The following is a 23,971-nucleotide window of genomic DNA, read 5'->3' as shown; positions in this document are numbered from 1 at the left end:
TCTCATCTCATATTAAAGCTTTAGCAATTGTTTTTTTCAAAACTTAGCTGATTGATTGAAAAAGAAAATGATAGTTTATCTTGGTAAAAATTTACTCTGAAGCATAGGAAAACACTAACACCTTTATTGCTGGTCATTATACGGTAAGTATATTTTATTAATAAATCTAACTATCTAATAACTTTTATCTTTCTTAACTTCCAAGGTTTTTGACAAACACGGGAAAAGAGAGTGTGATCAACTCCGGGAATGGGGATCTCTAATACAGAGTATACGTGTTCCAAAAGGAAGGAAATTGAAGGATCAATGAATGAAAGTATATAGTAAATTTTCGTAATACGAGGCCATCACGAAAGGAGTTGTTATGCTCATTATCATCTCAACATCAAAAATAATGGGACTGGAAGCCCAAAAATGGAGCTTTGATAGACTAGGCAGTTCTTTCATACTTGAATAGCATACAAGTATTTCGGAACACCATAGCCTAAACCTTCCGCAGTTTTGACAAACAAAGATCGCACTGCCCATAAATTCTCGGAAAACTTTGAAGGTGTTCGTATAAGGACATTATGCCCGTAACAGTCAAAGGGAGTAGTAGAAAACTCTATATAGCTGTTGTATAATTTCGTTACTCTTTGAATTTGCTCTCCACGGAATCCAATTAGTTTCTTGTGTATCTCTTCTGGAATAAAAAAGTGCATTTCCGCGGGAAATTCAAGAAGCATAGTATTCATTCCCTTAATAACTCGTTCCAGGTCATCACCATAAATGTCAACTGTGAATATAGTTGAAGACATTGGACAGAAAATAATATCGCCGTTCTGATAGTTGAACTTGCACTGTTGTTTAACTTTGTCTAACTTTCCATTCTTCTTTCCAGATATAAAATCGAGGTCTTTGGTTGGTGCGTCAAGAAGGATTTGATGCCATTGTGAAGAACCGAGCTTGTGGAAAACCTTGCTTGCCTTTTCCATAGCAACAGGAGTGGTATTCTCCTGCCCAGAAAAAGTTATTTCATTGCTCTTCAAGAGCATCTCTACTCCAGAAGCCATAGAGATAATTGCCAATTGAAGCATGTATTCAGTAGGTGGTACCACTAACTTATTTGGAGATTTTGCTGAATTATTACCTTCGGTAGAAGAACTAACTAGCGAAGTAGCAGAGGAAGACTTTGAACTGAATGCATTTCTTTCAAGAAATGGTAAGTCTTTCCAAGAACCTTTCTTTCGTAAAAACTCCTCGTTATCGTGAACGTCAAACTTCGTCCTGCCTTCGACATACTTGCTTGATAACTTTGCCAAACGAAGAGCAGTTTTTTCTGCGTTGACAAGTGTTGAGGAATAAATCTTAATCTGTGAATTTTCTGTGCATGAGCCCTTTCCCTCTTTAAAGTAATCAGGAAATCTCAAAAAAGAAGAATTTTCTTCCATGATAAGTCGAAGCTCGTCGATTTCATTAGTTAAGAATTCAATGAGCTTTGTGAATGAAAGTTCCATGATGTGCGTGAAGACCTTCAAATGTTCTTCAGCATAATAAAATGCTTCTTCTAACCGCTTTAAGCTCTCGGATTCACCAGCAATAACTAATTTTGACGAATTTAGTTCCGGCATATTTGGTAATCGCGGTAGCATATCAGAAAAGAACGGCAGTGTATATATGTTCATCGTTTCAGTGGCTTTGAGCCCTGCAGAGCTTGAATACGCTTTTCCCATAAGAATTGGCTGAAAAGAAGCGGAGATGGGAATAGTTAAAATTGAAAGCCCACGAAGCTCGTCGAGAAGAGTTAAGAACCGAATTCGAGCATGTTCAACACTACAATAATCGCCATAGAAAACAACAAAATAAGAGCTATCAGCTTCTTCTTCTTTTCCAAATTCTAAACGTGTAAACTCCAGATGCTTTTGTCGGAAGCTTTCTTTTTCGTTCAGGCGATAACTAAATCCACGACCTGTGCTGACTTCAGCCTCAATTCCACTGCTTAATGATCTGTGAATAAGGTATAGTTTAGCTCCCGTCAATTCCGAAATCGTATTGAAATGCTTTATTGTGTCTTCGTACATGAACCCTTCGTCATCAAATAAAAGGTTTTCGAGAGGTTCATCAAGCAGAATTCGACTAGTAATAAGCTTTGGAAGAGCCTGAAGGATGTATATCTTGGCAGAGTATACACATTCATAAGCACCTGCGATGACAATTACGATTTCATTACGGGAAATATTAATATCCGGGGTCTTGTGCTTTGCATGCAGGTTAATCGTAACGGGATACATAGATTGAGCCTCAGTACAGCGTAGCTCTGCTGTTCTTCTGATGCATTCATAGGGACTTTCTCCGTAAAAATCACATTTGCTTGCATAAAGAGCTGTCTCTTCCGATGGTGGAGGAGATGGGTCGGGGACGGAAAATGACAAAACGTAAGAGTCCATAATAAAGCAGATTTTAAAATTTAGAACGTAAAGATACTTATAGGACTAGCTTGTGGAATAACCAGTAGGATTACTAGAGTGAGTAAATCGTAATAGTTTAGACGATTATTGAACTGAGTATTCCAAGGTATTAATTTGAAAAGTAATATATAGAATCCTTCTTAAGTTGATTTTTCGATGAGTAGAATGGTTTTGTTGAAAACAGATATGGTCAATACTGTAAACAAACCAGATATTTCAATAGCCAAACGTAAATAAACAATGCGCTGTGTTCCAAAAAGTGAAGACTAGGTTTTGATAACTTGCAAAACTATACTTGTTTATTTAAAGAGAGAAGGATCAAAGAGGGAAAGTAGGGAATATATAAACTTTCATATCCTTAATGACTAGTCAGTGATGCAGAGTTGACTGTTTCTGAGAAAAACATTACAGATTAATAATTCTAAATAAGATTTTTAGTTACATGCATCTATTCGGAATATTAAGTAACGTCTGCGAAACAATGCTTTTTTTCTCAAAAACAGGTTAGGCTAGGCCACACTCGAATTAAGTTATCCTTGTCTAAGAAGACTATAGGAAAACACCAGAGAAAAAATACCAAGAAAAATTTATAAGTTAATTCAAGAAATAGAATAATTATGCTAACTGGCATGTAGGTCTATGTCTAGTCGTAGACGTTGTAGCAACAGTTTCGTCGATAAAGGCTCAACCTATATTTTAAAAGATTAAACTTGTAAATGAAACCATATTCTTTAATAAAAAATAAAAAAGAAGGAAACAGCTACATTTCGAGAAATAGAAAATTTCATGATACCAGGCTGAGGTTCGTAGTGTTTGTTTACAGGAGTGAAGAAAACCTTTTCTCCTACAAAAGTGAGTATTTTCATAGCCGAAAGCAACCATTACGAAAAACTCATTCAATGGATTCTAATTATTGTCAAATACATATGAACCAACCAAGAGTTGTTCTTTTTGCTTCGGAATGGCGAAAAGACAAGCTGCCCATTGACGATGTAGAAGTTCGACTTGAACACCTTCCTCCTATGCCAGAAGATGAACTCACAATTCAGCATTCAAGTGCGAATTTAATCTTGATGAGAAGCAAGCAGCTGCGACATGAACCAGCTTGGAAGGATATGGCTCTAGACGATTTAGTAGACCAGTTTGCTTTTGTACAAGGATCTCAATCTCAAACGGAAGAAGCATTTGAAGAGAGTAGAAAAAAGAGTCCATTCCCTTCTCTTCCTATGGCTAGCTTTTTACAGGCAAATCGAAAACATCAGAGTGAACACCCAAGTATACGCTACATTCGTTGAGCCATTCGCTTTTCCTCTACAAAACCGTGAAAGGACAATAGTCATCCTTCTGTGATTGAAGATGTCAAATTAGTTCTTTCTTAATGCTTATTCGTTCCTGTGTAAGAAAATTTATCGAAACCTATTACCCATCTGCAAATTTAATAGCTGCAGCGGTTGCACCTTTACCACACACCACTTGGAAAAATACTTGTTTCTTAAATACCCAAATGGCTAATTCGAAACCAGAAACAAAAAATGAGTCAAAAAAAGGTGTCCCGTCTTTTGTAACACCTGAGTATATAGAATTGCAGCGCCAGAAAAAGGCAGAGAAGATGGGTACGTCACGAAACCTTGTGAATTTGGTTTTATAGTCTAAATTACTTCTCATAAAAATATCTTGTTCATTTGCTAACATTTTTAGCGAAAAAGGCTACTCTTAAGCAATCTATGCCTCAACAAAATCAACCGCGTGAGTTTAATACCGACTTTATCAAAAGGGACATGCTTCCTTTGCCAAATTTTGTTCCTTACGATGAAGATAAACTGCCTGTGGACATCAAAGTTATGACTTACAACGTGCTGGCCCAGACAAATATTCGTCGGTCCATGTTTCCTCATAGTGGTGAAACCCTAAAATGGAAGAACCGCTCAAAGGTCCTTGAAAACGAATTTAAATATTATGTTCCTGACGTTGGTTGTATGCAGGAGGTTGATGCTGAATTCATTCCTTCATTCTATAAACCTTTGATGGAAGGCATGGGTTATGATTTGAGTTTTCAAGCTGCTAAAGGAAAGACGCATGGAATTTTAATTTTTTGGAGAACCTCATTATTTCAAAATATAAAAGTAGACGTTATCTATTATGATGATCATAACGAACTACCTGGAAGAATGAACACGAAAAATATTGGCTGTTGTGTTTCTTTACAACGTACTAATGATTTATCTAAAGGCATTTTTCTTGCTACTACGCATCTATTTTGGCATCCGTATGGCTCATATGAACGACTCCGTCAGGGTGCTCTCTTAGTAAAGGAAGTAAACGCTATAGCAGAAGCTCACCAAACGTGGCCCGTAATTATTGCTGGTGATTTTAATACAGAGCCTTTTGATACGAACTATCCTGCGATGACTACGAAGCCTTTCGCTATTTGTCAACGTGCTACTGACATTATTGAGCGTAGTATGAATTATGTGTTTGGAGAATCCGAATTAGAAGGAAAGGAAGAAGCTGTGACTCAACCCTCAATAACGCAATCAGAAAATGATAGCGAGAATGGTACCTCCACTGCAACTTCTACCGCCTCGACACCTACCCCTTCCAAAAAGCGTATTTTACATGTTCAGAATGAGTTTGTGCCACACTACACTACATTTTATGAACAACACCAGAAAAATCCTCGACTTGTTAGTTTGTATTCTTATGGTTACAAACACGTCGATCCAGAAAATGCAAAGAACGCATTTGAACATCCTGCTTTTACAAATTGGGCAAATACTTACCAAGGTCACTTGGACTACATATTCCTTATGGATCGAAATTCTACAAAAGAAAAATCTGCAGATGAAGTTATTGAAGGAATTAAGCTAAAAAGTCTGCTTAGAATTCCTAAACCATCGGAAATGAAAGAGGCAGAACCTCTAGAGGGTAGATATCCCAGTGATCATGTCGCTTTAATGGCTTCCATTCAATTAATATGAGCATAGATACAACTCTACTGTTGAGGAAAAAAAAATAATAATAATAAGACTATTTATCAAGCAACTCAATTGGAAAGGTATAAATCTTGTTCCCTTAATGAATTTAAATTTATATTTTATTCATCATAAGATATGGCTGCGTAATGGGAGATATATCTAACTGGAGTAGGTGCTTATTCGTTGATAGGTTGAGGAATTGTTTCACCTTTAGTGGTATCTATTATCCCTTCTTCAATACTAAGCATGCCGGTGCTGCTAAGTTTTTCAACAACCTCTTCTGCGTCCTCGACTGACATTTTACCAAGGACAGAATTGATTTTATCAAGATTGTTTGTTTCCAAGGCTCTTTGAAGATTAGGGGGGAAAGACTCAAAAGTCATTCGCGCAGCCTTCAACTCGGGTTCTACGGCGTCTTTCTCGGGAATTATTATGGATAGTTTGGTATTCGGATCCACAGAACAGAGTTGGATTTGTTCAACACCTTCTCCGTTTTGTGCTTGTTCATTTGCCATAGCATGGCTTCGCTCATGAATACGGCTGTATGTGTTTTGAACGTCCTCCAAAAATAAGCGACGAGCTTGGTGATTGGGATCTTGCACACTATATGAGGTTAGTTAGTTACAATTAAACTCATTACTTAATTAAACCATCCATACCGTTGAAAGAAAATTGTAATTCCACTAGGGCCAAGTTGTCGGCAATAGTTGATCAATAAGGCTTGGTGAACATACTGTTTAGCCAACCAAGGTTTACCCTCGAGTTCAGCATTGAATGCCTCAAGCAGAATTGAATCTGATTCTGACTCCTGGGCTAGTATGTGAAGATGATCCTTTAAGAAAGACTCAGAAGCAGAGTAATCACCGAAAGCAATTTGAGAAAACTTCTTTCCATCAGTAGACATTGAAATACTATCCGAATCGGAATCCTCTTCTTCAGGTTTACCAGCGACGGATGAAGATTGAGCTTGAGATGCATTTTCATGTTGAGCAAATGGACTAGGATCATTAAGGGACTCAATAACCTGAACAGATTCTTTTTGTTTCTTTTTCTTTTGTTGTTCTTCTTCTTTCTTTTGGACATGTGTGCTATCAAATCCGATGTGCAAATCTTCTGAAGTAATATACTTCTTACTTTCGGATTCAAGTTCATCGTATTCCTTCTTGGCGTTTACCATCAAATTGTCAAGGCGTTTCTCATGGCTTTGAAGATGCTTTATATATTGCTCGGTAAGACCTAATGAAGTATTCTTTTCCTCTTCAATAGCCTTCTTGATAGTATCCAAAAGAGCAACTAACATTTGATGATAAGACATGCCCCCTTCTATAGCCTGCTCGGAATCCTCCTCTCGTTTAGATTGCAAAAATGAAGAAAGGTAAGGCAACGGTTCCGAAGGCGAATCCTTTTGAAGATATGAGTACATCTGACTAATACGATCCTTAAGTTTCTCATTCATTGTTAGTGCACTCTTAATATCTTCCATCTTTTGTTTCCTTATAGAACGCTTCTCGTGAATGTCGCGTTGACGCCAACGAATAAATGATTTCTTATCAACATTGGGGTGAACTACAAAGAATTAGATACTAAAACCAACATTTTCATGGAATCGAACCTTCAATATCACTAGAAACGAGTTAGTAATTTTAGAAACCAATAGACCTTTCTTCTGAATAATCGCTCAAAAACCAGACCGTAGCATACTGACCGTTAATTTGATTTTTCTTTTGAAAAATCAAAGCTAGTCTTTGTTGTTCATGAACGACCATTACATTGCTTTCAAAGGAAAGGACAATTCTACTTACCTATCATCACTCAACTCAAGCTTGTCCCTGCAAATAAGTTAGCATATCATTTCAAAGTAAACCCAGGTTCGCTCTAACAACAGCTTCATAGTTGTCTTGTCTTTTCACTTCTTACCATTTACTATAGTCGATTGCCATGGTACACTAAGAAAATAAATGCAAATATACTGATAAATCACAAAGAAAGATAGTAGTTCTCTTTTGTACTACAGTTCAAGCTGGTTCCGTTTCGGTTTTTTAAAGACGTAAAAGAAGCAACTATTTCAAACGAGCTGTATAAGAACGATTTTATAGCGTTCAAAGTACTTATGTAAGAAGAAAATTCTCTAGATAATTTCTCTTTAGTATTTTCGACCCTTGGATATGAATGAAATGGTTGTCTTCAAAATTTGGGTAATGGCGTATCTGAAATAGATTTCTCTAGAAATGGCAGGGTAAACTTGAAAGAAAGTCTTCGAAGAAAGTTAAGACTAGTTATTTCATATTCATAGACGAATATTTTGAACTAATATATTGTTTGTATATTCTTATCCCAAATCTTAGACAACATTTTTAACGGTTTTTTTATGAAATTGATTAATAAAGCATAGTGGTTCTTGACATTCAATTGAATTACAAAGGAGAGTAAACTAATATAGAAGAAAACGAACTTAAAGTAAACCGTTAGTAGGCAGAAAAGATTATGCTAAATAGTATTAAGATGGTCTCTAAGAATTGAACGAATGCGATCACTGAAAGTTAAAAAAAAACAAACGGATTAGCATTCATAATATTTGTATCCTATGTACATCCCATTCAATGGACCTGAAATGATCTTTATGATTTTATGCTCGATTGTTAAGTTACATCTTTACCACAACTTTTGTCAAGTGTAAGATCTAAAACGTTGCACTTTTTATTCAAGAGAATTCATCCGTAAAGGATAGAATAAACTCCTCTTTTTCATATTCTAAGTATTCAATTCAGGTGTCTGACATACATCCTCCTCTTCATGTATAAAGCCAATGGTTGTTGACTTTATTCGTAAAAATGCGGTCCACCCTCGTCGGATCCAAAGCAAGTTCCTTTTGAATAATGTTGGACTGTTTCAAGCGGTTTCTTGCTCCAAGCTATCGGTCTTGGCGAAGTTGACTCCTACAAATCAAGCTTCGTTCGTAACCCAAACTTTCCCTGCGTCAGCTAACTTGAGAAATATCACCCAGCCAAAAAGAGGTTTCACTTCCTCTTTCCGAAGTTTTTATCAGAAATATCCTTCTCTTGCTCCGTACCATGTTTATCCCCCGCGTATTTTCCCAGCAAGTGTTCGACGCAACTCCTCGCTTTCGTCTGATTCCAAAACTTCGACCGATCTTCATGTTGCTGCAAACAAAAATTTTGGTTCACGTCCTCATAACCAATCCCCAAATTCAGGTACCTCGTCCCATGAATCGCTTTTGAAAACACAGCAAAAAAGCTCTGATTCATCCTCAGCCGAATCTGATCACAAACCCTCTCAGGAACCTCGAAAAGTAACCTTCTGGAGCATTCTTGTCCTTGCCAAAGGTCAAGGGAAAAACTTTTTCATAGCTGCAGCGCTTCTGTTAATCTCCTCCTCTATATCCATGTCAATTCCATATGCCGTAGGCAAGATTTTGGATGCAGGATCCAGCAGCGCTGAAAGTGGATTTACAGAAATCATGGGGATACCTTCTAGTAAATTTTATATGGGATTGCTTGGGTTGTTTTTGATAGGTTCCATTTGCAATTTTGGTAGAATCTTCACACTTCGACTCTTAAGTGAAAACATTATTTCTCGTCTCCGTTCCCGGCTGTTTGCTAAATGTCTCAGTTTAGACGGACGTTTCTTTGATTCTCACTTACACGGAGACATCATTTCTCGCTTGACCACTGACAGCAGCATTGTTGGAAAGTCTCTTTCCACATATCTTAGTGATGGATTAAGAAGTACCGTAAGCGCCGTCACTGGTATTGCTATGATGTTGTATACTTCTTTAACTCTTACCGGTTATATGTCACTGATTGTTCCTCCCATAGCGTTAGGTGCTTTCTTTTACGGAGAATATGTTAGAAAACTATCTCGGAAGACACAGGATGCTTTAGGTGATCTGACACGAGTCTCAGAGGAAAGACTTGCCAATGTCCGTACTACTCAAGCATTCTTGGGAGAACGTCAGGAGGTGCATCGTTATAATAATTACATTCGTAATCTCTTCAATCTTGCCAAGAAAGAGGCCTTGGCCGGTGGCTTCTTTTTCGGTTCTACAGGATTTTGCGGGAACGCAACCGTTATTGCTATACTTGCATTGGGTGGTAAGATGGTTGCTGCTGGTGACATTACAGTTGGTCAATTAAGCTCCTTCTTACTATATACTGTATACGCGGGAGGAAGTATAATAGGTCTTTCCGGTTGTTTTACAGACATAATGAAAGGTCTTGGCGCAGCTGGTCGATTGTTCGATTTATTGGACAGTGTCCCTAAAGTCGTACCTTCCACTGGATTACCAGTACCAAGTACCATTCGAAAATCAGTACTGACTTTTGATAAAGTTGGTTTTGCTTATCCTACGAGACCAAAATCTGCTATCTTCAAGGATCTTTCCTTTGAAATACAACCTGGTATGAATATAGCCATTGTAGCAGCTAGTGGTGGTGGAAAATCAACCGTATCTCAGCTTCTTTTGCGATTTTATGATCCTATTTCTGGAAAAATTCTTGCTAATGGAACTGATATCTCTACTTTTAACGTTCAACAGTGGCGCCGTAATTTTGGTGTCGTGGGTCAAGAACCGGTTCTTTTTACTGGTACAATCAGGGATAACATAGCTTACGGTAATCCAGATGCAACTCAAGAGGAAATAGAAGCTGCTGCCATGCGTGCTGATTGTGGGTTTATATATACTTTCCCAGATACCTGGGATACCCAAGTTGGTACTCGTGGACTGCAACTCAGTGGAGGACAAAAACAACGAATTGCAATAGCTAGAGCTCTCCTTCGTACACCAGCTTTCCTAATATTAGACGAAGCCACTTCTGCTTTGGACGGCGAAGCAGAAGTAATGGTAAATCGTACTATTCAAGCATTGATGCAAAATCGAAATATGACTACAATAACTATTGCTCACAAGCTAGCTACCATACGAAGCGCTGATTTAATTCTAGTCGTTGGTGATGGTAGAATCATTGAACAAGGGAAATTCGAAGAACTCTCTCGGCCGGGAAGTTATTTTTATAGACTCATAAAATGGCAGCTAGGCAAGATGGATGATGTTCCTTCCCAGTAAAGGAAGAATTAATGTTTTGTAAGATTTACTTCAGTCTCCAGTTCTTATTTGAGAGTGAAAGAATGTATCATTGCAAGCAGAATTAATAAAAAGGCTGGCAGCCCAACAACGACGTCCTTGATTGTCGTTACTTTTTTGTTTTTATGTATAATGGATGTTTTAGATGAATTTATTGGTTATAAAAATAAGCAGAAGCAGTTGAAGGTATGATCAATCGTTAAGACATTGGGTAGGCTTCGTAAGTACCCTTAATTTACCATTGATTTATCCTTCGGAGAAAACGAATCAGAATATAATAAAACAAGATTTTAGACTTGCACGAATTTTTTCTTTTATGAACAAATAAATGGAAAGATAATATTAGTTTTGATATATATATTTATCGTAAAAACGAGTTCTGACCAGGGTAGATTCTGGACGGGCAAGAGACAGAATAAGCAATTGTATACAAGGTGAAGGGATACACTAAGAAACGATGGCATATTGGCAATAGTAAATTAATACGCAACTGTGTTATGGACAAAGGCAAACAGCAGTAAAATGTAGTATTCTAAAGGTTAAGAAGAAAAAAGAAAGATTCAGTAATGTATGCATTGAACATGGAAAAAGTCAAAAAGTTGTTAAGCGAGAAAGATATAATTGTAGTATTCCCTGCAAACAGGCTTTTTAAACAAAATACATCCTAAGCAGAAACTGCCTTTCCACTAGCACCAGGAGCAGATTCATCTTTAGCAAGACTAATAAGTAATTCATGGAAACGCTTAACCGAATGGCTGCTATTTTCCGTCTTCTCTGACAAATCCACAAGCTTCAAAATACGTTGCCAGCTAGTAGTACCGGACGAAACGGCTTCATTCTTATCCAAAAGTTTCTTTTGTTCATCTCTTGACTTTGCAATGATTTTGTCTTTTTTGTCGTTATAGTTCTCATAAAAGTCATCAATAGCCTTTCTTGCCTTTTCAACGTTGGATTCATAAAGTCTTCGACTTGCTTCCTGCTTCTCACGAATTCTGCGCTCATTAGCCTCCTTCCATTTCTGAATGGGTTCCGAATCCTCTGTCTCTTGTTCAGGAGGATGCACCTCGGCTTGAGCCATGTAAGGGGCTCTGGGAGCCGAAATTGTACCGGAAGGTTGCATTTCAGTATCGATAGGAGGGAAGTTCTTCTCAAAATCATCTTTTTCTGTCTCAGAATCTTTGCCTACACCCAACAACGAGTCTTTATCTTCTACCGCACCGAACTGATTCGCATCTTCACCGAGTGCAAGTTTCTCCCGTTCAAGAAAATCGGCGGGTTGTTCACTTTTATCTTGTGAAGCAGATCCTAGTCCTGCATCAAAGTCTTCTAACGCTGGAAATTGAGACATGGTGTTTGGTAAAGGTTAAATGATTTCATTATGGTCTTGAAGTGTACTGCACACTCTGCCCTTCAACTTACAATAAAGAGATCAAACGCGTAAGCGTAAAGCTGGTTTTGTTTACAGTATAATAAACATCAGCAAAAAAAAAAAAAAAAAAAAAAAAAAATCGAAATATTAATAATAAGAAGCACATCTAGTTTAAACTTTTCTATAGCTTATAAATGAAATTGTATTCACAATCGCTTTGGGAATTTCTCTTCTTTGTAAAAACAAAGCCCACGGAGTAATTCCTACAATGGTAGGGTTGAGAGGATAGCTTTTATCATAGACGCTTTCTCTAATTTCATTTATTTAGAATACAAATCTTCAAATTCTATGATAGTTAAAGAACTTTACATACATGTTATAAACAAATTTTGCAAAGCTATAATAAAGTAATATAAAATTAAAAGTCATAGCGGCCGTTTGGTCTAGTGGTATGATACCATCTTAGGGTGATGGTGGTCCTGGGTTCGATTCCCAGAACAGCCCAATTTTTTTTGCAGGTTTTCTTTCTACTCCTTTAGACAAGGATCCATTCTCTCTGAATGAATGAGCGTTCCATATATAGTCTATTATTCGGTTGAAAAGATCTGCGAGAACACAAACTATACTATACAATAAGCAAAAGGTATATGAACCCAAAAAGTCTAAATTTATATTACAAAAAAAGTATCCTAAACCAATCATCAATATAACCCTTTTCTGCTTCACATAGTTCTTTTCCCCGAACATTTATGAAGACTCATCATTGGTGGTGTATTCTGGAACCCTTTCTAAACGTTTAGGTAACGTCTTTTTCAAAACAGTGTTTTTGGTTGTTGTTCTCAATGAATCAAAGGGCAAATACCACGCCGCTTTAGGGACGTCTTCATCAAAAGTTTTTGTTAATTCTTCTGTCCAGATATCTGCCAAGTGAAAGAGAATGCCGTTCGGATACGAAAGATTACTAGGGCTATATTAGTTAGCAAATGAATTCAATACAAAAAAAATTGAAAAGCGTAACCAGGCATAAACGCCATAGTGTCTGGCTTTGCTCGATAGCGGATGACATTACTTACTTGAAGGGCACCGACATCCACATCTCATTATACTGAGCAACTAACTTATTCAACTTTTCTTCAGAAGAGCCCCTTTTCTTTATATCCAAGAAAGCGGCAGCACAGAATCTTCGCATTAACAGGTAGAATTTGTTCGTGCGCAATATATCAATCCCTGCCCATTCTCGGCCCATTGTTTCCCAAAAGGTAGCTTGGAACAACATTCTATTATCTTCATGTACAATAGAAACCAATCCGGCCAAATTATCGGCAAGTTTTTGTTGATACAAAGGTTTGTCAGACATCCACATACCTAATTTTCGTGTTAATCGACCAAAATTCCTCAATAGCAGTTTTTAAACAATTTAACATACAGTAAAAAAGACCTTTCCATAGTTTTAGAAAGTCGAGTCGTTCAAATTTTTTCTTTCGACTCAAAAACTTTTGTAGAGAAGCCAATGCTTCGTCTCTGGTTTTCCGATCTTCTTGTTAGTTACTTTCTTTTTTTTCTTTTTCTTTAAATACCATTTGCTGCTAGTTTCTTAATAAACGGCGAGGATTCCGACATTGTTGAACTTGCTTGGTCTTGTTTCAAACTTCCCTTGGGAAAGAAGTGCCCAATATACTCGCGTTCAAGTACCGTATATTAGTAAACAAAGAATTCCTGTGTTCAAGTGATATCTGAGCCAAGCTAACTTAACTTTATTTGATTTTGTTTGCTTCTCATATCATTATAGAAGTTTAAAGAACTTACGAAGCTATGGCTAGATACTTTTTAAGGAAGATTCCATGTTCTGAATGATAGATTATTATTTAAAATACAAAATAAGGGAAATCGTCAAAATTCCAAAGCTTCAATTATGACAGATGCAAATCGTAATGCAACGCAATCTTGTACTATTTTCTTTATTGTAACAAGACGCATTAATCCGATATGAAATTCTTTTTCAACGAAACAAAAATCAGCCCTATAATCACGATGGGTTCATTAAAGGAACATTATATTGAAAAAGAAGTAATAAAACTGACAAAGTAATGGTGGATACGCCATTGAAAATTAATGAAATTTCTATTTCGTCTTTTGATCCGCTGAAGCTTCATAGGGAAATCGCTGATCACCATAATAATGTTCTCGCAAATTGACATTTGATAAGTATCCGCGATTTTCTGGATTGGTGTAATATAAAATATCCTTTTTGGCTGATGGAAGCGATTGACGAGGAAGCGTGCGGAAGCGCTCAGGATATAAATGAGCGCGAAGTCCGAGAGAATTGAAGTATACTGTTTTCACGGTACCTCCAGCTTTTTCCACACATTCAATAGCTTCTTTCGTTGCCTTTGTTACTTCAATATGGATGGGGATGTTTAATTCTTCAGCCTTACCGTCTGCTACCAATTCAACGCCATCCTTGATACCTCGACAGCATCGACTGTCCAAAAGCTGCTTCATCAGAATTGGTTTGCTGCTATCCAATCTACCGCTTCTAATCCATGCATGAACACGACCAAGACCTAATGGCACGTAGTTTTTTATTTCTCTCGTACTTCTTCCAATTTTAGGGAACAATTTTGTAATCGGGGTTTGACCACCCTCAAAACCAGGCTTGATTCTTCTGCCACGTCTCTGACCAGATCCTTTATGTCCGCGGGCACTTGTTTTACCTTTTCCACTCGCAGGTCCACGTCCTACGCGTTTGCTGTTTTTGACATTAGGACGATTATTGAGATCACTTAATAAGCTCAGACCACGCATTCCCAACGCCCTACTTCCCAAAGGAATAAAACTTGCTCTCCATAGTGGCTGAGCTTTGGCAAAAGAAATCAACATTTCTTAATGAAATTGAGTTGCGTTGCTTTCAACTTGGGTTACTTCTTCTTACCGTGATGAAGTGCCTAAATAGCGAACTTGAACGAAGGCTCAGAAAATATCAATATCGCCAAAATACAACAAAACAACATTGTTACCTATTCCATCCTTCTAGTATACCAGACTAACCAAATACCAAAAACCGGCGATTGTCAAAAAAATAGAAAAGACCTTGTATCATAAAGATGGAATCTACTCAATCTGTAGGTGAAATTGTTACGAGTTATTCTAATAAGTTTAGGTTGCTGAACCACTGGATTTGGTTCGCCTTTCACTTGACGAAAATGTTTATGTAAAGTTACGAGGAGATCGTGAATTGAATGGACGCCTTCATGTATGTATCTGCAAGAACGATGAAATATAAAACATTCTGTGCTAACTTTGTTTTCAGGCTTATGACGAGCATCTGGTATGCATTATGTCTTGCTCGTTGGAGACAGCTTTTTTTATAACCCAATTACTTACTGTCATACCTGTAGAATATGGTTCTAGGAGATGCTGAAGAGATCATCACAATTATTGACGAAGAAGAAACCGCTACAGGAAAAGCATTCAAACACATTCGAAAACATTACGAGATGCTTTTTGTTCGTGGTAAGTTTTTACACCCTATAGCATTTTTTCTTTTTAGAATAAGTGTCAAAATTATTTATTTGTCTATGACCTTTTCCCTCTTGCGTTTCGAAGGTCAGCATTTCTTTTTGAAAGTTCTTTTACCCCTTTCCTTTATTCACTGAGGACTTCCAAGAAAAAATGGGGACGATGCTCTTCCTTTTTTTTACGATCTTTGACATAATAATCTCTTTTCTCTAACATTTACTTTCTAGGTGATTCCGTTATCCTCATTGCACCCCCTCGTACCTAAAGTTTGACCTCCCTTCACCTGTACCACTCTGCTTTCAATCTTTTGATCTATTATTATGAATGTGATATGTTAATTCCCATAGCATCCATATGGAGTATTTTGTTTTGCTAGCCTGGGATAAATTTGGTTTTTGGGAATTAATTTAAAGCTCTCCATTTTTATTTGCCTACCCTCATACATTCAGACAGGAAAAGAAGTTTGATTGGTTTATGTCATATTACAATTTATTTGTACATCTCAGCACCTTCTTGATTTTATAGAAGTCTTCGACCACTTAAACCTCTATGCAACCTTTGAGTAAAACTTTTCTTCAATACCGTAAATCATCAGACAACATTTGAACTAAGTTATTTTCATTTTTACACACTTTACTGTTTTTGTTTAAACTTCATCTTTCATTTCACCAGACGTCGTCTTGGTTACAAAGATACCAAGTCCAATTGCCCAATTTCAACTCCCTTTTCTCCAACCAAATTCCTTTTTTTTTCGTATTCTCTATATCAATTCTATCACTGTTATCATATATTCACAAAAATTTTAGACTTTTTTTTTTCTCGTAAAAAAACGGTATTTAACGTCCTCCAGAGAGTACTTTCTATAGCCCTTCCCTACATCTTTTTATCCCTTTACCAACACCTCCTCTCACAATGAAGACAGCAAAAGCAACTACTTCGTTGCTCTTCCAGGGCTTCCGCCAGAATTGTTCCCGCTTAACTAGATTTCCTTTAGCTACAGGATGTTTTAATAAATTTACAATTCCCTCGCGTTCCTACGCGGATGACAAGGTAGGTTTTACAAGCAAATTTAAAGAGGTAGTTGCCTTGTTTGCTTGGTATTTCAATTTTTTTTTTCATGTTATTAACTCTATTTTTTTAGGTGTTCATCCGTAAAAAGCCTCATGTTAATATCGGTACCATTGGTCACGTCGATCATGGAAAGACTACTTTGACTGCAGCTATCACCAAGGGTTTAGCTCAGCTTGGTCAAGCTAGCTTTATGGATTACAGTCAAATTGATAAGGCCCCTGAAGAAAAAGCTCGTGGTATTACCATTTCTTCCGCACACGTAGAATATGAAACTGCCAACAGACATTATGCTCACGTTGATTGCCCTGGTCACGCTGATTATATCAAGAACATGATTACTGGTGCTGCTACCATGGATGGTGCTATTATTGTCGTTTCCGCTACTGATGGTCAAATGCCTCAAACTCGTGAACACTTGCTTCTTGCTCGTCAAGTCGGTGTTAAGGACATTGTTGTTTACATTAACAAGGCTGATATGGTTGAACCTGACATGATTGAATTAGTCGAAATGGAAATGCGTGAACTCTTATCCGAATATGGCTATGATGGTGACAACACTCCCATCATCAGTGGTAGTGCTCTTTGTGCATTGGAAGACCGCAACCCCGAAATTGGTCTTCAAAGCATCACCAAGCTTATGGACGCTGTTGACAGCTATGTTTCCACTCCCGAGAGAAACATTGACATGCCTTTCCTCATGGCTATTGAAGATGTCTTTTCCATTTCCGGCCGTGGTACAGTCGTCACCGGTCGTGTCGAACGTGGTACTTTGAAGAAGGGTGCTGAAATTGAACTTGCTGGTTACGGAAGCCACATCAAGACTACCGTTACTGGTATTGAAATGTTCAAGAAGCAACTTGACGCCGCCGTTGCAGGTGACAACTGTGGTCTTCTTCTTCGTTCTGTTAAGCGTGATGAATTAAAACGTGGTATGATTGTTGCCGTTCCAGGAACTGTTGCTCCTCACCGTAAATTCAAGGCTTCTTTCTATATCTTGACTAAGGAAGAAGGTGGCCGTAGAACTGGTTTCGTCGACAATTACCGTCCCCAACTTTTCACCCGTACTTCCGATGTTACCGTTGAACTCACACATCCTGACCCCAACGATTCCGACAAGATGATTATGCCCGGTGACAACATTGAATTGGTTTGCAACCTCGTTCACCCTATCGTAGTTGAAAAGGGTCAACGCTTCACTGTTCGTGAAGGTAAGAACACCGTCGGTACTGCTCTTATCACCGAAATTTTAGACTGAGTTTTTGAACCAAACGTCGTCCCATAATCTTTTTGATATACCCGATCGGTCTTCATTAATTAAAAACCTTTTGCAATCCTTTCTTTCCACTAATACCAAAAGAAATCCTATTTACATGAAGTTTGTTCTTTTCACTTTGTCATACAAAAATAAAATTTTATCATAACTATACGTTTTCAAAAATTGTCACAATAAGCTATATTTATTCGTAAGATCATCTAAAGAATATTCAAAAAAAAAAAGGAAACTAACAAACAAAAAGGGGGTAATCTACAAAACAGCAAAGATAGAGCAGAATCTGCAATGATTAAACGAGATTGCAAAGAATTATCATGCCATTCTTTTAAGGTATCACAACTGAAGCCGATAAACGTATCTAACAAAACAGACACGAAAAAAGAGTAAGGCTAACAAGCAGAAAAAAAACTTCAGGATTTAAAAGCGAGTTCCGCCTCGCAACATAAACAATGAATTTATCAATAGAAAACAACGAAGCAATTCAAAAGGGGTATGAAATACAACGCTCACTTAGTCACATCATCCGATGTATTAAAAACCAGGATTTAGCGAAACAAAAGCACCGTTCAAGCGAGCATTAAGGCATAAAACTCCGCATACAAAGGCAAAACGAACATTAAGGACGAAAATAATACTCACATTATGAATTAAAAGGTACTCCAAACCCAGTTATCGGGAACAGTTCCCAATACCAAGCTCTCTGAAGGAAGCTCGGTTTTTCCGGCATCAACTTTAGGAATGGGAACCGAGTTAGATATTTGTTTGTTTTTTAGGACGGTTTCAGATTGAGCGTGCGGTTCAGTTCCTACGATGACATTCGAGGGAGAACCCAACTCAATAGATTGTCTCCATTTTAAGTAATCGTAGAAACAAGACACACAAGCTCTAAAAAGCTTTGAGGCAGATAACGAAAAACGAACATCAAAAGTTAATGGAACCGAGCGGTTACAATGAGCAGAGCAAAACACATCACCGCAACAACGACAATGATGTCTCCTTTCAAAGAGACCAAAGCGGGCACTGCACGAAGGAAAAGCACAGACAATTGCTTCAGCATCTGGTTTCCAATGATCTTTTGGTAAAGCAGTTTCTCCAGCAGAGCTATTGCTAGAGGGAGGGGTAGCAGAATAACACGGAGGAGCAACGGGAGTAGATAATGAATGCACATTTGAGTTTTGCAAAACGGATTTTGTAAGATGTGTAGAACGATGGCGAGGAAGGTTAGTGGAAGCACTATTGGTGTCGGATTGGTCCTGTTTTGATTGACGAGAGGCTGGAGTTGAAGCACGAGTACTCACGGCCGGAGATGTGGGTAGAGGATTATTAGTAGGTTGTTTCAAAGGGAGCGTAGGTTGTTCAGACACGGAATTAGCATCAAAATTAGAGTGTACAGTAGGAACATCAGACTGAACGGCAGATGTGGCTTGACGAGTAGGAGCTTCAATTAGCTCGTAAGAAGGTCGGACGCGATTCGTATAGGGAGAAGAACCAGAGCAAATTTGGAAACGTGCAGCCGAAGCAGAGTGCATGTTTGAAGGTTGTACAGTAGCCATAGCAAAGTTCACAAGTCAAGAGAAAGACAACCAAAATAAAAAGATTTAGTCGTAAGTGGAATTTTTTTTAGAAAAAAAAGAGGAAAAAGTAAAATTAAATCAAAAAAATAGATTATAATAAAAAAAGGAAACCACAAAAACGTTTAGCAGTTTGTCTTTCAAAAAAATTAAGAACGATTATTAGTTAAATTAAATAGCAGGGGAAACGGGGTTTAAAAATAAAGAATAAACAAAAGGGAAATCTAAAAATAGTCTATAGGACCAAAACCAACGTTAATAGCCTAGAGAAACTCAATTCAAAGGTGCAAGGAAAGGAAAATAAAAAAAAAGTCCCCAACAAATTTCTAGTTTCTGATACAGTATAAAACTAACAAACTTTAATCCAGCAATTTACGCGTTCCGTCCCTGAAGTATCCTACACGAATGTAACGCTGTATATCCAAGTCAATTGTCCCAAACAAAATCGGATCAAACTACCCTTTGCGACAATGGTGTTTTACAGTTTAATCTTATTTTAAAGTCCTTAAATCGTTATGCCAATGTATTTTTACGGTGAAAAGAAAGATCCTAAAGCAATGTCAGTGGCAATGTTTTTGGCAAAGGATAAGTATGAATTGGGACGAATGCGGTAGGTTAATTGTTATGAGGCTACTTTCCCCAGCAAATTTAGCGAAGCTTATAGCGAAAAGATTAACTTCGCTAATTTCACAATAAAGTTAGATAACATACTTCAGTAAAGTAGATACAAAACATTAACGATGCATAATGGTTTACAGAGAACATTGGTATATGATTTTATGCAACTGTAGTGTTTCAGCATTTTTTCTTTCTGCAGGCAACAAGCATCAGGAAGATTGAGGAATCGGTTGAACTTGTTGTGGAAATCTATCCGCTTATAAGGACTCCGTTTCTTTACAGGTTGTTGATCGTCTGTGATCTTCAAAAACTCTTGACCGTTTCCCGCGATCGATTCTTTTGAAAACTTCAAACGAAACGGTCTGCAAACCTTTCATTTTAAGCGTATTTTGTTTTTCACTGATAGCAGGTCTTCAGTACATTTATTAGCCTTCTTGGCCATCTCTTAAAACAAAAAATAACCAGCCATTGACTGGAAAGCTCTTTTGACTTGACGGTGCATGTTTTACTGTCTTGATTCTTAGACCGGCAGGTCCTATAATTATAGTGGGTTCCATAAATTAAAAAAATAACAAAATAGGTTATTTTACCAATAGCTTTTCTTATTTTTTTTTTTTTTTTCTCTTCTTCCTCCTTGTCGTTTTTGCTTTTCTTGTTCGTAACGTTGGACGCTATTTCTCATCTTCCCTCCAAATTGTCTAATATCGAATTTATGTCGACAATTACTGATATATGTACTTTCTTTCTAGTTTGATCACTCAAAAAGTATTCCTTCATCTTTGAGTGTAGATACACCATACTACTAGTTTCTTGATTTTTGTTTATTTCCTCTATATCTATCTGTCTTTGAAGCTGTACCTTCTCTCACAGCTTCTCCAAAATCATCTTGCTTCCTTTTACTTTTTTGATTCCGATTTCCTTGATCCATTCTTCTTCATGCCTTTGAAATTGTCTCTTCCTCGTTCGTCCAGCCATGCTCGCGAATCCCATTGCCAAATGGATGTTCGGATGGAGTCTCCTCCTCTCGTCCTTTTGGGTCCTCCAGAGACTTCCACCGGCGCCTTGGCTTCGGGAATATTTAAACTCACAATCCTTCATCAACCGTTTGTTCATGTTCACTCATTAAAACTTCAGTTGAAGCAGAAAATTTCTGTTTACCATCCTCCTGTATCACATTGCTATGAATGTGGAGGCTCAACTGAAGTATTACAAGAATGGTTGTTTATTTCAAATACGAAATTTCCAAGCGGAACACACCATTGGCCATTCAGTTGGTTATTTCCCGGTACGCTGCCTGCCACACTATCTACGCGACATATTGGCGTTGAATATTATCTGGAGGCTACGTTTTGCTATGCAACCTCTGATGGTGGCCTTTCTCCTTATAAACCTGAAATCATGAAATATCCTTTAGAACTAAAAAGAGCCTTTGTCCCTGGCTCAGATACCATCCATAAGCGAATTTTCCCTCCCACTGATCTTGTTGCAAACATCACCATGTCAAGCATCTTACATCCTCACACAGTAGCTCTCATGGAAATCACTATGACCGGTTTCTTGCAGGCTGATGGAAGCGAATGGGGAGTTACTAGGGTTACTTGGCGCCTAGAAGAACACTTAAATTATACCCCTAGACCTTGTGATCGTCATAAAGACACTGTTCGGTTTCGTACTGTCCAAGAGAAAAAAATCCTTAGCGCCCAAGATTTACAATCAGGGTGGAAATTTGTCGATCACCAATTCTTTTTGACCTGTCAAATTAACGCGGCTGCATTTCGGGAACCAACTTGTGATGCAGAACTTTCTGGTCGATTTAATCTAAAAATCTCTCATTTCCTAATCATCGAAGCTATTGTCAATCGACGAAAGGGAGCGACAAGTAATATGGGAAATGCTCGTATTTTGCGAGTGTCAATTCCTCAACCCCTTACAAGCCCTGCTGGTTTGGGCATTAGCTGGGATGAAGAATGTCCTCCGGTTTTTGAAAGCGTAGGGCCAGCTCCTCCAGCTTATTGTTGAAATAATTTACACTTTTTTGTTTCATACTACTAAAAAGAATTATTTTATAGTTTTTGTTTCTAATTATTCAATTTAATTATTTTACGATACGGTGGAGTAGGTATTTTACTAAACTCATTTAATCAATAATACTTTTTCTTTCTGTCTTTATTTTTCATGATAGAACTTATTGTAACTTTTATCGTTGCTTATGGTATGTGTAGTAGCCTTTTATATTAATCTAAGTATGGAAGAATAAATGAACAAGAAGGTAATAAATTAAAAGGGATACATATATAGCTGGCTAAATTAAGTAAGAATAGAAACCCGCTTCCTTTAATGAGACAAGAAATTTTTTTTTTTCAAGTAGACATAACTTGAACAAAAGAAAGATGCTGTCCAGAAAGAACGAACTGTACAAGCTTTTCACAGTTAGTCATTATATTCGATGGTTGATCATTAGGTAACCCATAATGAGCTAAAAGAGATACGATGTTTTGGTTTAGTAGGTAAAGAGCATGTTCAAATGCATGGAGAGCCCTGGCAGCGGGATATAGAGGAAAGCAACGATTCATTAAGTCCGGAGAAAGAGGATCTACTATCGTTGATCTCGAACCTGTTGGCGAGACTGGATAAGGAAAATTGTACTCCAGATAACGAGAAATACCAAATGTCAAATGAGCCAGGAAGCCTAATGCAGCAGCCAATTCAGCTGGGGGAATTGAATTAGGTACCAAAGAAAATCGAAGATTTCGGATTGTAAATAAAGGTACCTGATCATCAATAGTTCGAATAGGATAAACGGTACACAAATCTTTTATATGAGATCGGGTTGCGTGAGCAATTAGGATCCGGACTTGCAAGTTTGTTTCCCACTGCATCTTTACTTGAGCATAAGCTTCCTGGTAACGATCATCCAACTGCTTCATAAATGTGTAATGCGTTTCCAATTGCGAGTGATTATGTGCGATTTGTTCTTTCTTCTTTGCAAAATCATCTCTTAGTTTATGGAACGCGAATAAATATTTTGATTGTCGGTTTTGCAACTGAGAAAGGAAAAAGAGTCTTTTACTATACGTAGATTTTAAACCATGGCTACGTCTTAAAACCAAATTTTCTTCCGTAATTAAGCGTTTGCGAATTTTCTTTTGTGTGAGCTCAAATTCATCTATGCATTGGGAAAGATTTAAAATACGCAGTAAGGTTTGCGTTGAATATGCATCTTTTTGCCGGTCCAAGGACAATGCAGACATACTTTTAGAAAGGCTCTCTTTGGAATCATCGTTTTGCTGATCCGTGTAAACATACACGCCATCTGCAAAATCACATACTAGGCCATTGCGCATTTCACAAACAGCAGATATAGGCTAAATATTAGCAATTGGACTCAAAATACTTCTTAAAAATGAACGATAACCACAATTAGATGTTTTATGAATTGTTGTCGCACCTTGTTCATTCAACTTACATCGTTGCCTATCCACATAAAATCTCGCTGTCCTCTTTGAATATTCCATTCCTTGTGCAAATGAAAGGGTCCCTCAGCATTAGATGAGCACCAACTTCGAAGAGTAAACGAAGAGGGATTTCCATATTTATGGAAGACCTTGCGGCGCACCTTCTCGTCAATGTAAAAGATGTGATTCTATTGAGACAAAGAAGTTAGATAATTATTTTGATCCTCATTGTTCGAAATATATGTATAAACAGTCATAACTTACTGCGTTTTCGCTACATTCGGTAATATAAACAGGTAGACTCACACGAGGAAGATGAATTGACAAAAAGACATGGAGTATTCCTTGTGAAATTGCATATCGCAACTGTTGTTGACGCTTCCATAAATCTTGAGCTCCGTCTATTGTTAAAGCATGCAAAGTTCGCTGATCTTGAATGTTTCTTATTTGAACCGATTTAAGCACCGAAACTCGGAAATTTCCTTGCCCATCATGCAACATTCTAACATGGCTAAGAAACTCCTACGTTTTTCGTTTACAATTGAGATATGTGTTCTTACCAAAGTTACTGT

At 37.6% G+C, this 23,971-nt stretch overlaps 13 protein-coding genes and 1 non-coding gene across 14 annotated transcripts; 7 read left to right on the top strand and 7 right to left on the bottom strand.

Moving 5' to 3' along the window:
* Nucleotides 1-126: 126 nt before the first annotated feature.
* Nucleotides 127-4,034, bottom strand: SOCG_03249 (RNA-binding protein). Its single transcript, XM_013161737.1, has one exon. The coding sequence runs from the start codon at nt 2,424-2,426 to the stop codon at nt 444-446; it is 1,983 nt and encodes a 660-aa protein (XP_013017191.1). The 5' UTR covers nt 2,427-4,034; the 3' UTR covers nt 127-443.
* Nucleotides 3,347-3,742, top strand: SOCG_03248 (anaphase-promoting complex subunit Apc13; the record flags this gene model as incomplete). Its single annotated transcript, XM_013161736.1, has 1 exon — nt 3,347-3,742. One exon carries the CDS (start codon nt 3,347-3,349, stop codon nt 3,740-3,742), a length of 396 nt encoding a protein of 131 aa, XP_013017190.1.
* On the top strand, nt 3,826-5,425 carry SOCG_03247 (CCR4/nocturin family endoribonuclease; the record flags this gene model as incomplete). The annotated part of the gene is made up of 2 exons (XM_013161735.1): nt 3,826-4,060; nt 4,146-5,425. 2 exons carry the CDS (start codon nt 3,826-3,828, stop codon nt 5,423-5,425), a joined length of 1,515 nt encoding a protein of 504 aa, XP_013017189.1.
* Nucleotides 5,425-7,603, bottom strand: SOCG_03246 (hsp90-like protein). Its single transcript, XM_013161734.1, has 5 exons — nt 7,340-7,603; nt 7,225-7,251; nt 7,035-7,045; nt 6,082-6,988; nt 5,425-6,025 (listed from the first exon to the last, which is right to left on the bottom strand). Exons 1-5 carry the CDS (start codon nt 7,360-7,362, stop codon nt 5,599-5,601), a joined length of 1,395 nt encoding a protein of 464 aa, XP_013017188.1. The 5' UTR covers nt 7,363-7,603; the 3' UTR covers nt 5,425-5,598.
* On the bottom strand, nt 7,538-11,925 carry SOCG_03244 (clathrin light chain). Its single transcript, XM_013161732.1, has one exon. The coding sequence runs from the start codon at nt 11,869-11,871 to the stop codon at nt 11,188-11,190; it is 684 nt and encodes a 227-aa protein (XP_013017186.1). The 5' UTR covers nt 11,872-11,925; the 3' UTR covers nt 7,538-11,187.
* SOCG_03245 (peptide-transporting ATPase) lies at nt 7,740-10,853 on the top strand. Its single transcript, XM_013161733.1, has one exon. It carries the CDS (start codon nt 8,229-8,231, stop codon nt 10,503-10,505), a length of 2,277 nt encoding a protein of 758 aa, XP_013017187.1. The 5' UTR covers nt 7,740-8,228; the 3' UTR covers nt 10,506-10,853.
* A 399-nt stretch (nt 11,926-12,324) lies between the features above and the next one.
* On the top strand, nt 12,325-12,396 carry SOCG_16157. Its single transcript has one exon. It is a non-coding gene; the product is annotated as a tRNA-Pro (tRNA).
* Nucleotides 12,397-12,528: 132 nt separating this feature from the next.
* SOCG_03243 (nucleolar protein Nop52 family protein) lies at nt 12,529-13,575 on the bottom strand. The gene is made up of 4 exons (XM_013161731.1): nt 13,470-13,575; nt 13,319-13,426; nt 12,966-13,257; nt 12,529-12,859 (listed from the first exon to the last, which is right to left on the bottom strand). The coding sequence occupies exons 1-4, from the start codon at nt 13,510-13,512 to the stop codon at nt 12,640-12,642; spliced, it is 663 nt and encodes a 220-aa protein (XP_013017185.1). The 5' UTR covers nt 13,513-13,575; the 3' UTR covers nt 12,529-12,639.
* Nucleotides 13,576-13,705: 130 nt separating this feature from the next.
* On the bottom strand, nt 13,706-14,826 carry SOCG_03242 (ribosomal protein subunit L15). Its single transcript, XM_013161730.1, has one exon. The coding sequence runs from the start codon at nt 14,770-14,772 to the stop codon at nt 14,014-14,016; it is 759 nt and encodes a 252-aa protein (XP_013017184.1). The 5' UTR covers nt 14,773-14,826; the 3' UTR covers nt 13,706-14,013.
* Nucleotides 14,827-14,890: 64 nt separating this feature from the next.
* Nucleotides 14,891-15,972, top strand: SOCG_03241 (U6 snRNP-associated protein Lsm3). The gene is made up of 5 exons (XM_013161729.1): nt 14,891-15,014; nt 15,053-15,145; nt 15,203-15,220; nt 15,291-15,405; nt 15,639-15,972. The coding sequence occupies exons 1-5, from the start codon at nt 14,997-14,999 to the stop codon at nt 15,674-15,676; spliced, it is 282 nt and encodes a 93-aa protein (XP_013017183.1). The 5' UTR covers nt 14,891-14,996; the 3' UTR covers nt 15,677-15,972.
* A 274-nt stretch (nt 15,973-16,246) lies between these two features.
* On the top strand, nt 16,247-17,894 carry SOCG_03240 (translation elongation factor EF- Tu Tuf1). Its single transcript, XM_013161728.1, has 2 exons — nt 16,247-16,461; nt 16,553-17,894. Exons 1-2 carry the CDS (start codon nt 16,324-16,326, stop codon nt 17,735-17,737), a joined length of 1,323 nt encoding a protein of 440 aa, XP_013017182.1. The 5' UTR covers nt 16,247-16,323; the 3' UTR covers nt 17,738-17,894.
* On the bottom strand, nt 17,880-19,938 carry SOCG_03239 (zf-FYVE type zinc finger protein). Its single transcript, XM_013161727.1, has one exon. It carries the CDS (start codon nt 19,306-19,308, stop codon nt 18,403-18,405), a length of 906 nt encoding a protein of 301 aa, XP_013017181.1. The 5' UTR covers nt 19,309-19,938; the 3' UTR covers nt 17,880-18,402.
* Nucleotides 19,939-20,123: 185 nt separating this feature from the next.
* Nucleotides 20,124-22,113, top strand: SOCG_03238 (endocytosis regulator). Its single transcript, XM_013161726.1, has one exon. The coding sequence runs from the start codon at nt 20,881-20,883 to the stop codon at nt 21,961-21,963; it is 1,083 nt and encodes a 360-aa protein (XP_013017180.1). The 5' UTR covers nt 20,124-20,880; the 3' UTR covers nt 21,964-22,113.
* A 37-nt stretch (nt 22,114-22,150) lies between these two features.
* On the bottom strand, nt 22,151-23,964 carry SOCG_03237 (autophagy specific phophatidylinositol 3-kinase complex subunit Atg14). The gene is made up of 3 exons (XM_013161725.1): nt 23,664-23,964; nt 23,411-23,587; nt 22,151-23,309 (listed from the first exon to the last, which is right to left on the bottom strand). The coding sequence occupies exons 1-3, from the start codon at nt 23,898-23,900 to the stop codon at nt 22,305-22,307; spliced, it is 1,419 nt and encodes a 472-aa protein (XP_013017179.1). The 5' UTR covers nt 23,901-23,964; the 3' UTR covers nt 22,151-22,304.
* Nucleotides 23,965-23,971: the final 7 nt, after the last annotated feature.

The sequence above is a fragment of the Schizosaccharomyces octosporus genome (assembly GCF_000150505.1).
Source record: "Schizosaccharomyces octosporus yFS286 unplaced genomic scaffold supercont6.1, whole genome shotgun sequence".
Classification (NCBI taxonomy): domain Eukaryota; kingdom Fungi; phylum Ascomycota; class Schizosaccharomycetes; order Schizosaccharomycetales; family Schizosaccharomycetaceae; genus Schizosaccharomyces; species Schizosaccharomyces octosporus.
Note: the sequence above shows the minus strand (reverse complement) of the source record. Positions and strands in the feature narration are given on the sequence as shown.

What these genes read in the sequence shown, in the direction of transcription:
- SOCG_03249 (XM_013161737.1), bottom strand. Translation starts at nt 2,426, where the DNA reads ATGGACTCTTACGTTTTGTCATTTTCCGTCCCCGACCCATCTCCTCCA.
- SOCG_03246 (XM_013161734.1), bottom strand. Translation starts at nt 7,362, where the DNA reads ATGGCAATCGACTATAGTAAATG. An exon ending in GCAATCGACTATAGTAAATG is followed by an intron (nt 7,252 to 7,339) that starts GTAAGAAGTGAA and finishes ACTTATTTGCAG; the next exon opens with GGACAAGCTTGAGTTGAGTG. An exon ending in ATTACAATTTTCTTTCAACG is followed by an intron (nt 6,026 to 6,081) that starts GTATGGATGGTT and finishes AACCTCATATAG; the next exon opens with TGTGCAAGATCCCAATCACC.
- SOCG_03245 (XM_013161733.1), top strand. Translation starts at nt 8,229, where the DNA reads ATGGTTGTTGACTTTATTCGTAAAAATGCGGTCCACCCTCGTCGGATC.
- SOCG_03244 (XM_013161732.1), bottom strand. Translation starts at nt 11,871, where the DNA reads ATGTCTCAATTTCCAGCGTTAGAAGACTTTGATGCAGGACTAGGATCT.
- SOCG_03243 (XM_013161731.1), bottom strand. Translation starts at nt 13,512, where the DNA reads ATGTCGGAATCCTCGCCGTTTATTAAGAAACTAGCAGCAAATG. An exon ending in TAAGAAACTAGCAGCAAATG is followed by an intron (nt 13,427 to 13,469) that starts GTATTTAAAGAA and finishes ACTAACAAGAAG; the next exon opens with ATCGGAAAACCAGAGACGAA. An exon ending in TGGATGTCGGTGCCCTTCAA is followed by an intron (nt 12,860 to 12,965) that starts GTAAGTAATGTC and finishes TAACTAATATAG; the next exon opens with CCCTAGTAATCTTTCGTATC.
- SOCG_03242 (XM_013161730.1), bottom strand. Translation starts at nt 14,772, where the DNA reads ATGTTGATTTCTTTTGCCAAAGCTCAGCCACTATGGAGAGCAAGTTTT.
- SOCG_03241 (XM_013161729.1), top strand. An exon ending in CGAGATGCTTTTTGTTCGTG is followed by an intron (nt 15,406 to 15,638) that starts GTAAGTTTTTAC and finishes TTTACTTTCTAG; the next exon opens with GTGATTCCGTTATCCTCATT.
- SOCG_03240 (XM_013161728.1), top strand. Translation starts at nt 16,324, where the DNA reads ATGAAGACAGCAAAAGCAACTACTTCGTTGCTCTTCCAGGGCTTCCGC. An exon ending in GTTCCTACGCGGATGACAAG is followed by an intron (nt 16,462 to 16,552) that starts GTAGGTTTTACA and finishes CTATTTTTTTAG; the next exon opens with GTGTTCATCCGTAAAAAGCC.
- SOCG_03239 (XM_013161727.1), bottom strand. Translation starts at nt 19,308, where the DNA reads ATGGCTACTGTACAACCTTCAAACATGCACTCTGCTTCGGCTGCACGT.
- SOCG_03238 (XM_013161726.1), top strand. Translation starts at nt 20,881, where the DNA reads ATGCCTTTGAAATTGTCTCTTCCTCGTTCGTCCAGCCATGCTCGCGAA.
- SOCG_03237 (XM_013161725.1), bottom strand. Translation starts at nt 23,900, where the DNA reads ATGTTGCATGATGGGCAAGGAAATTTCCGAGTTTCGGTGCTTAAATCG. An exon ending in CCGAATGTAGCGAAAACGCA is followed by an intron (nt 23,588 to 23,663) that starts GTAAGTTATGAC and finishes TTGTCTCAATAG; the next exon opens with AATCACATCTTTTACATTGA. An exon ending in TTATGTGGATAGGCAACGAT is followed by an intron (nt 23,310 to 23,410) that starts GTAAGTTGAATG and finishes GCTAATATTTAG; the next exon opens with CCTATATCTGCTGTTTGTGA.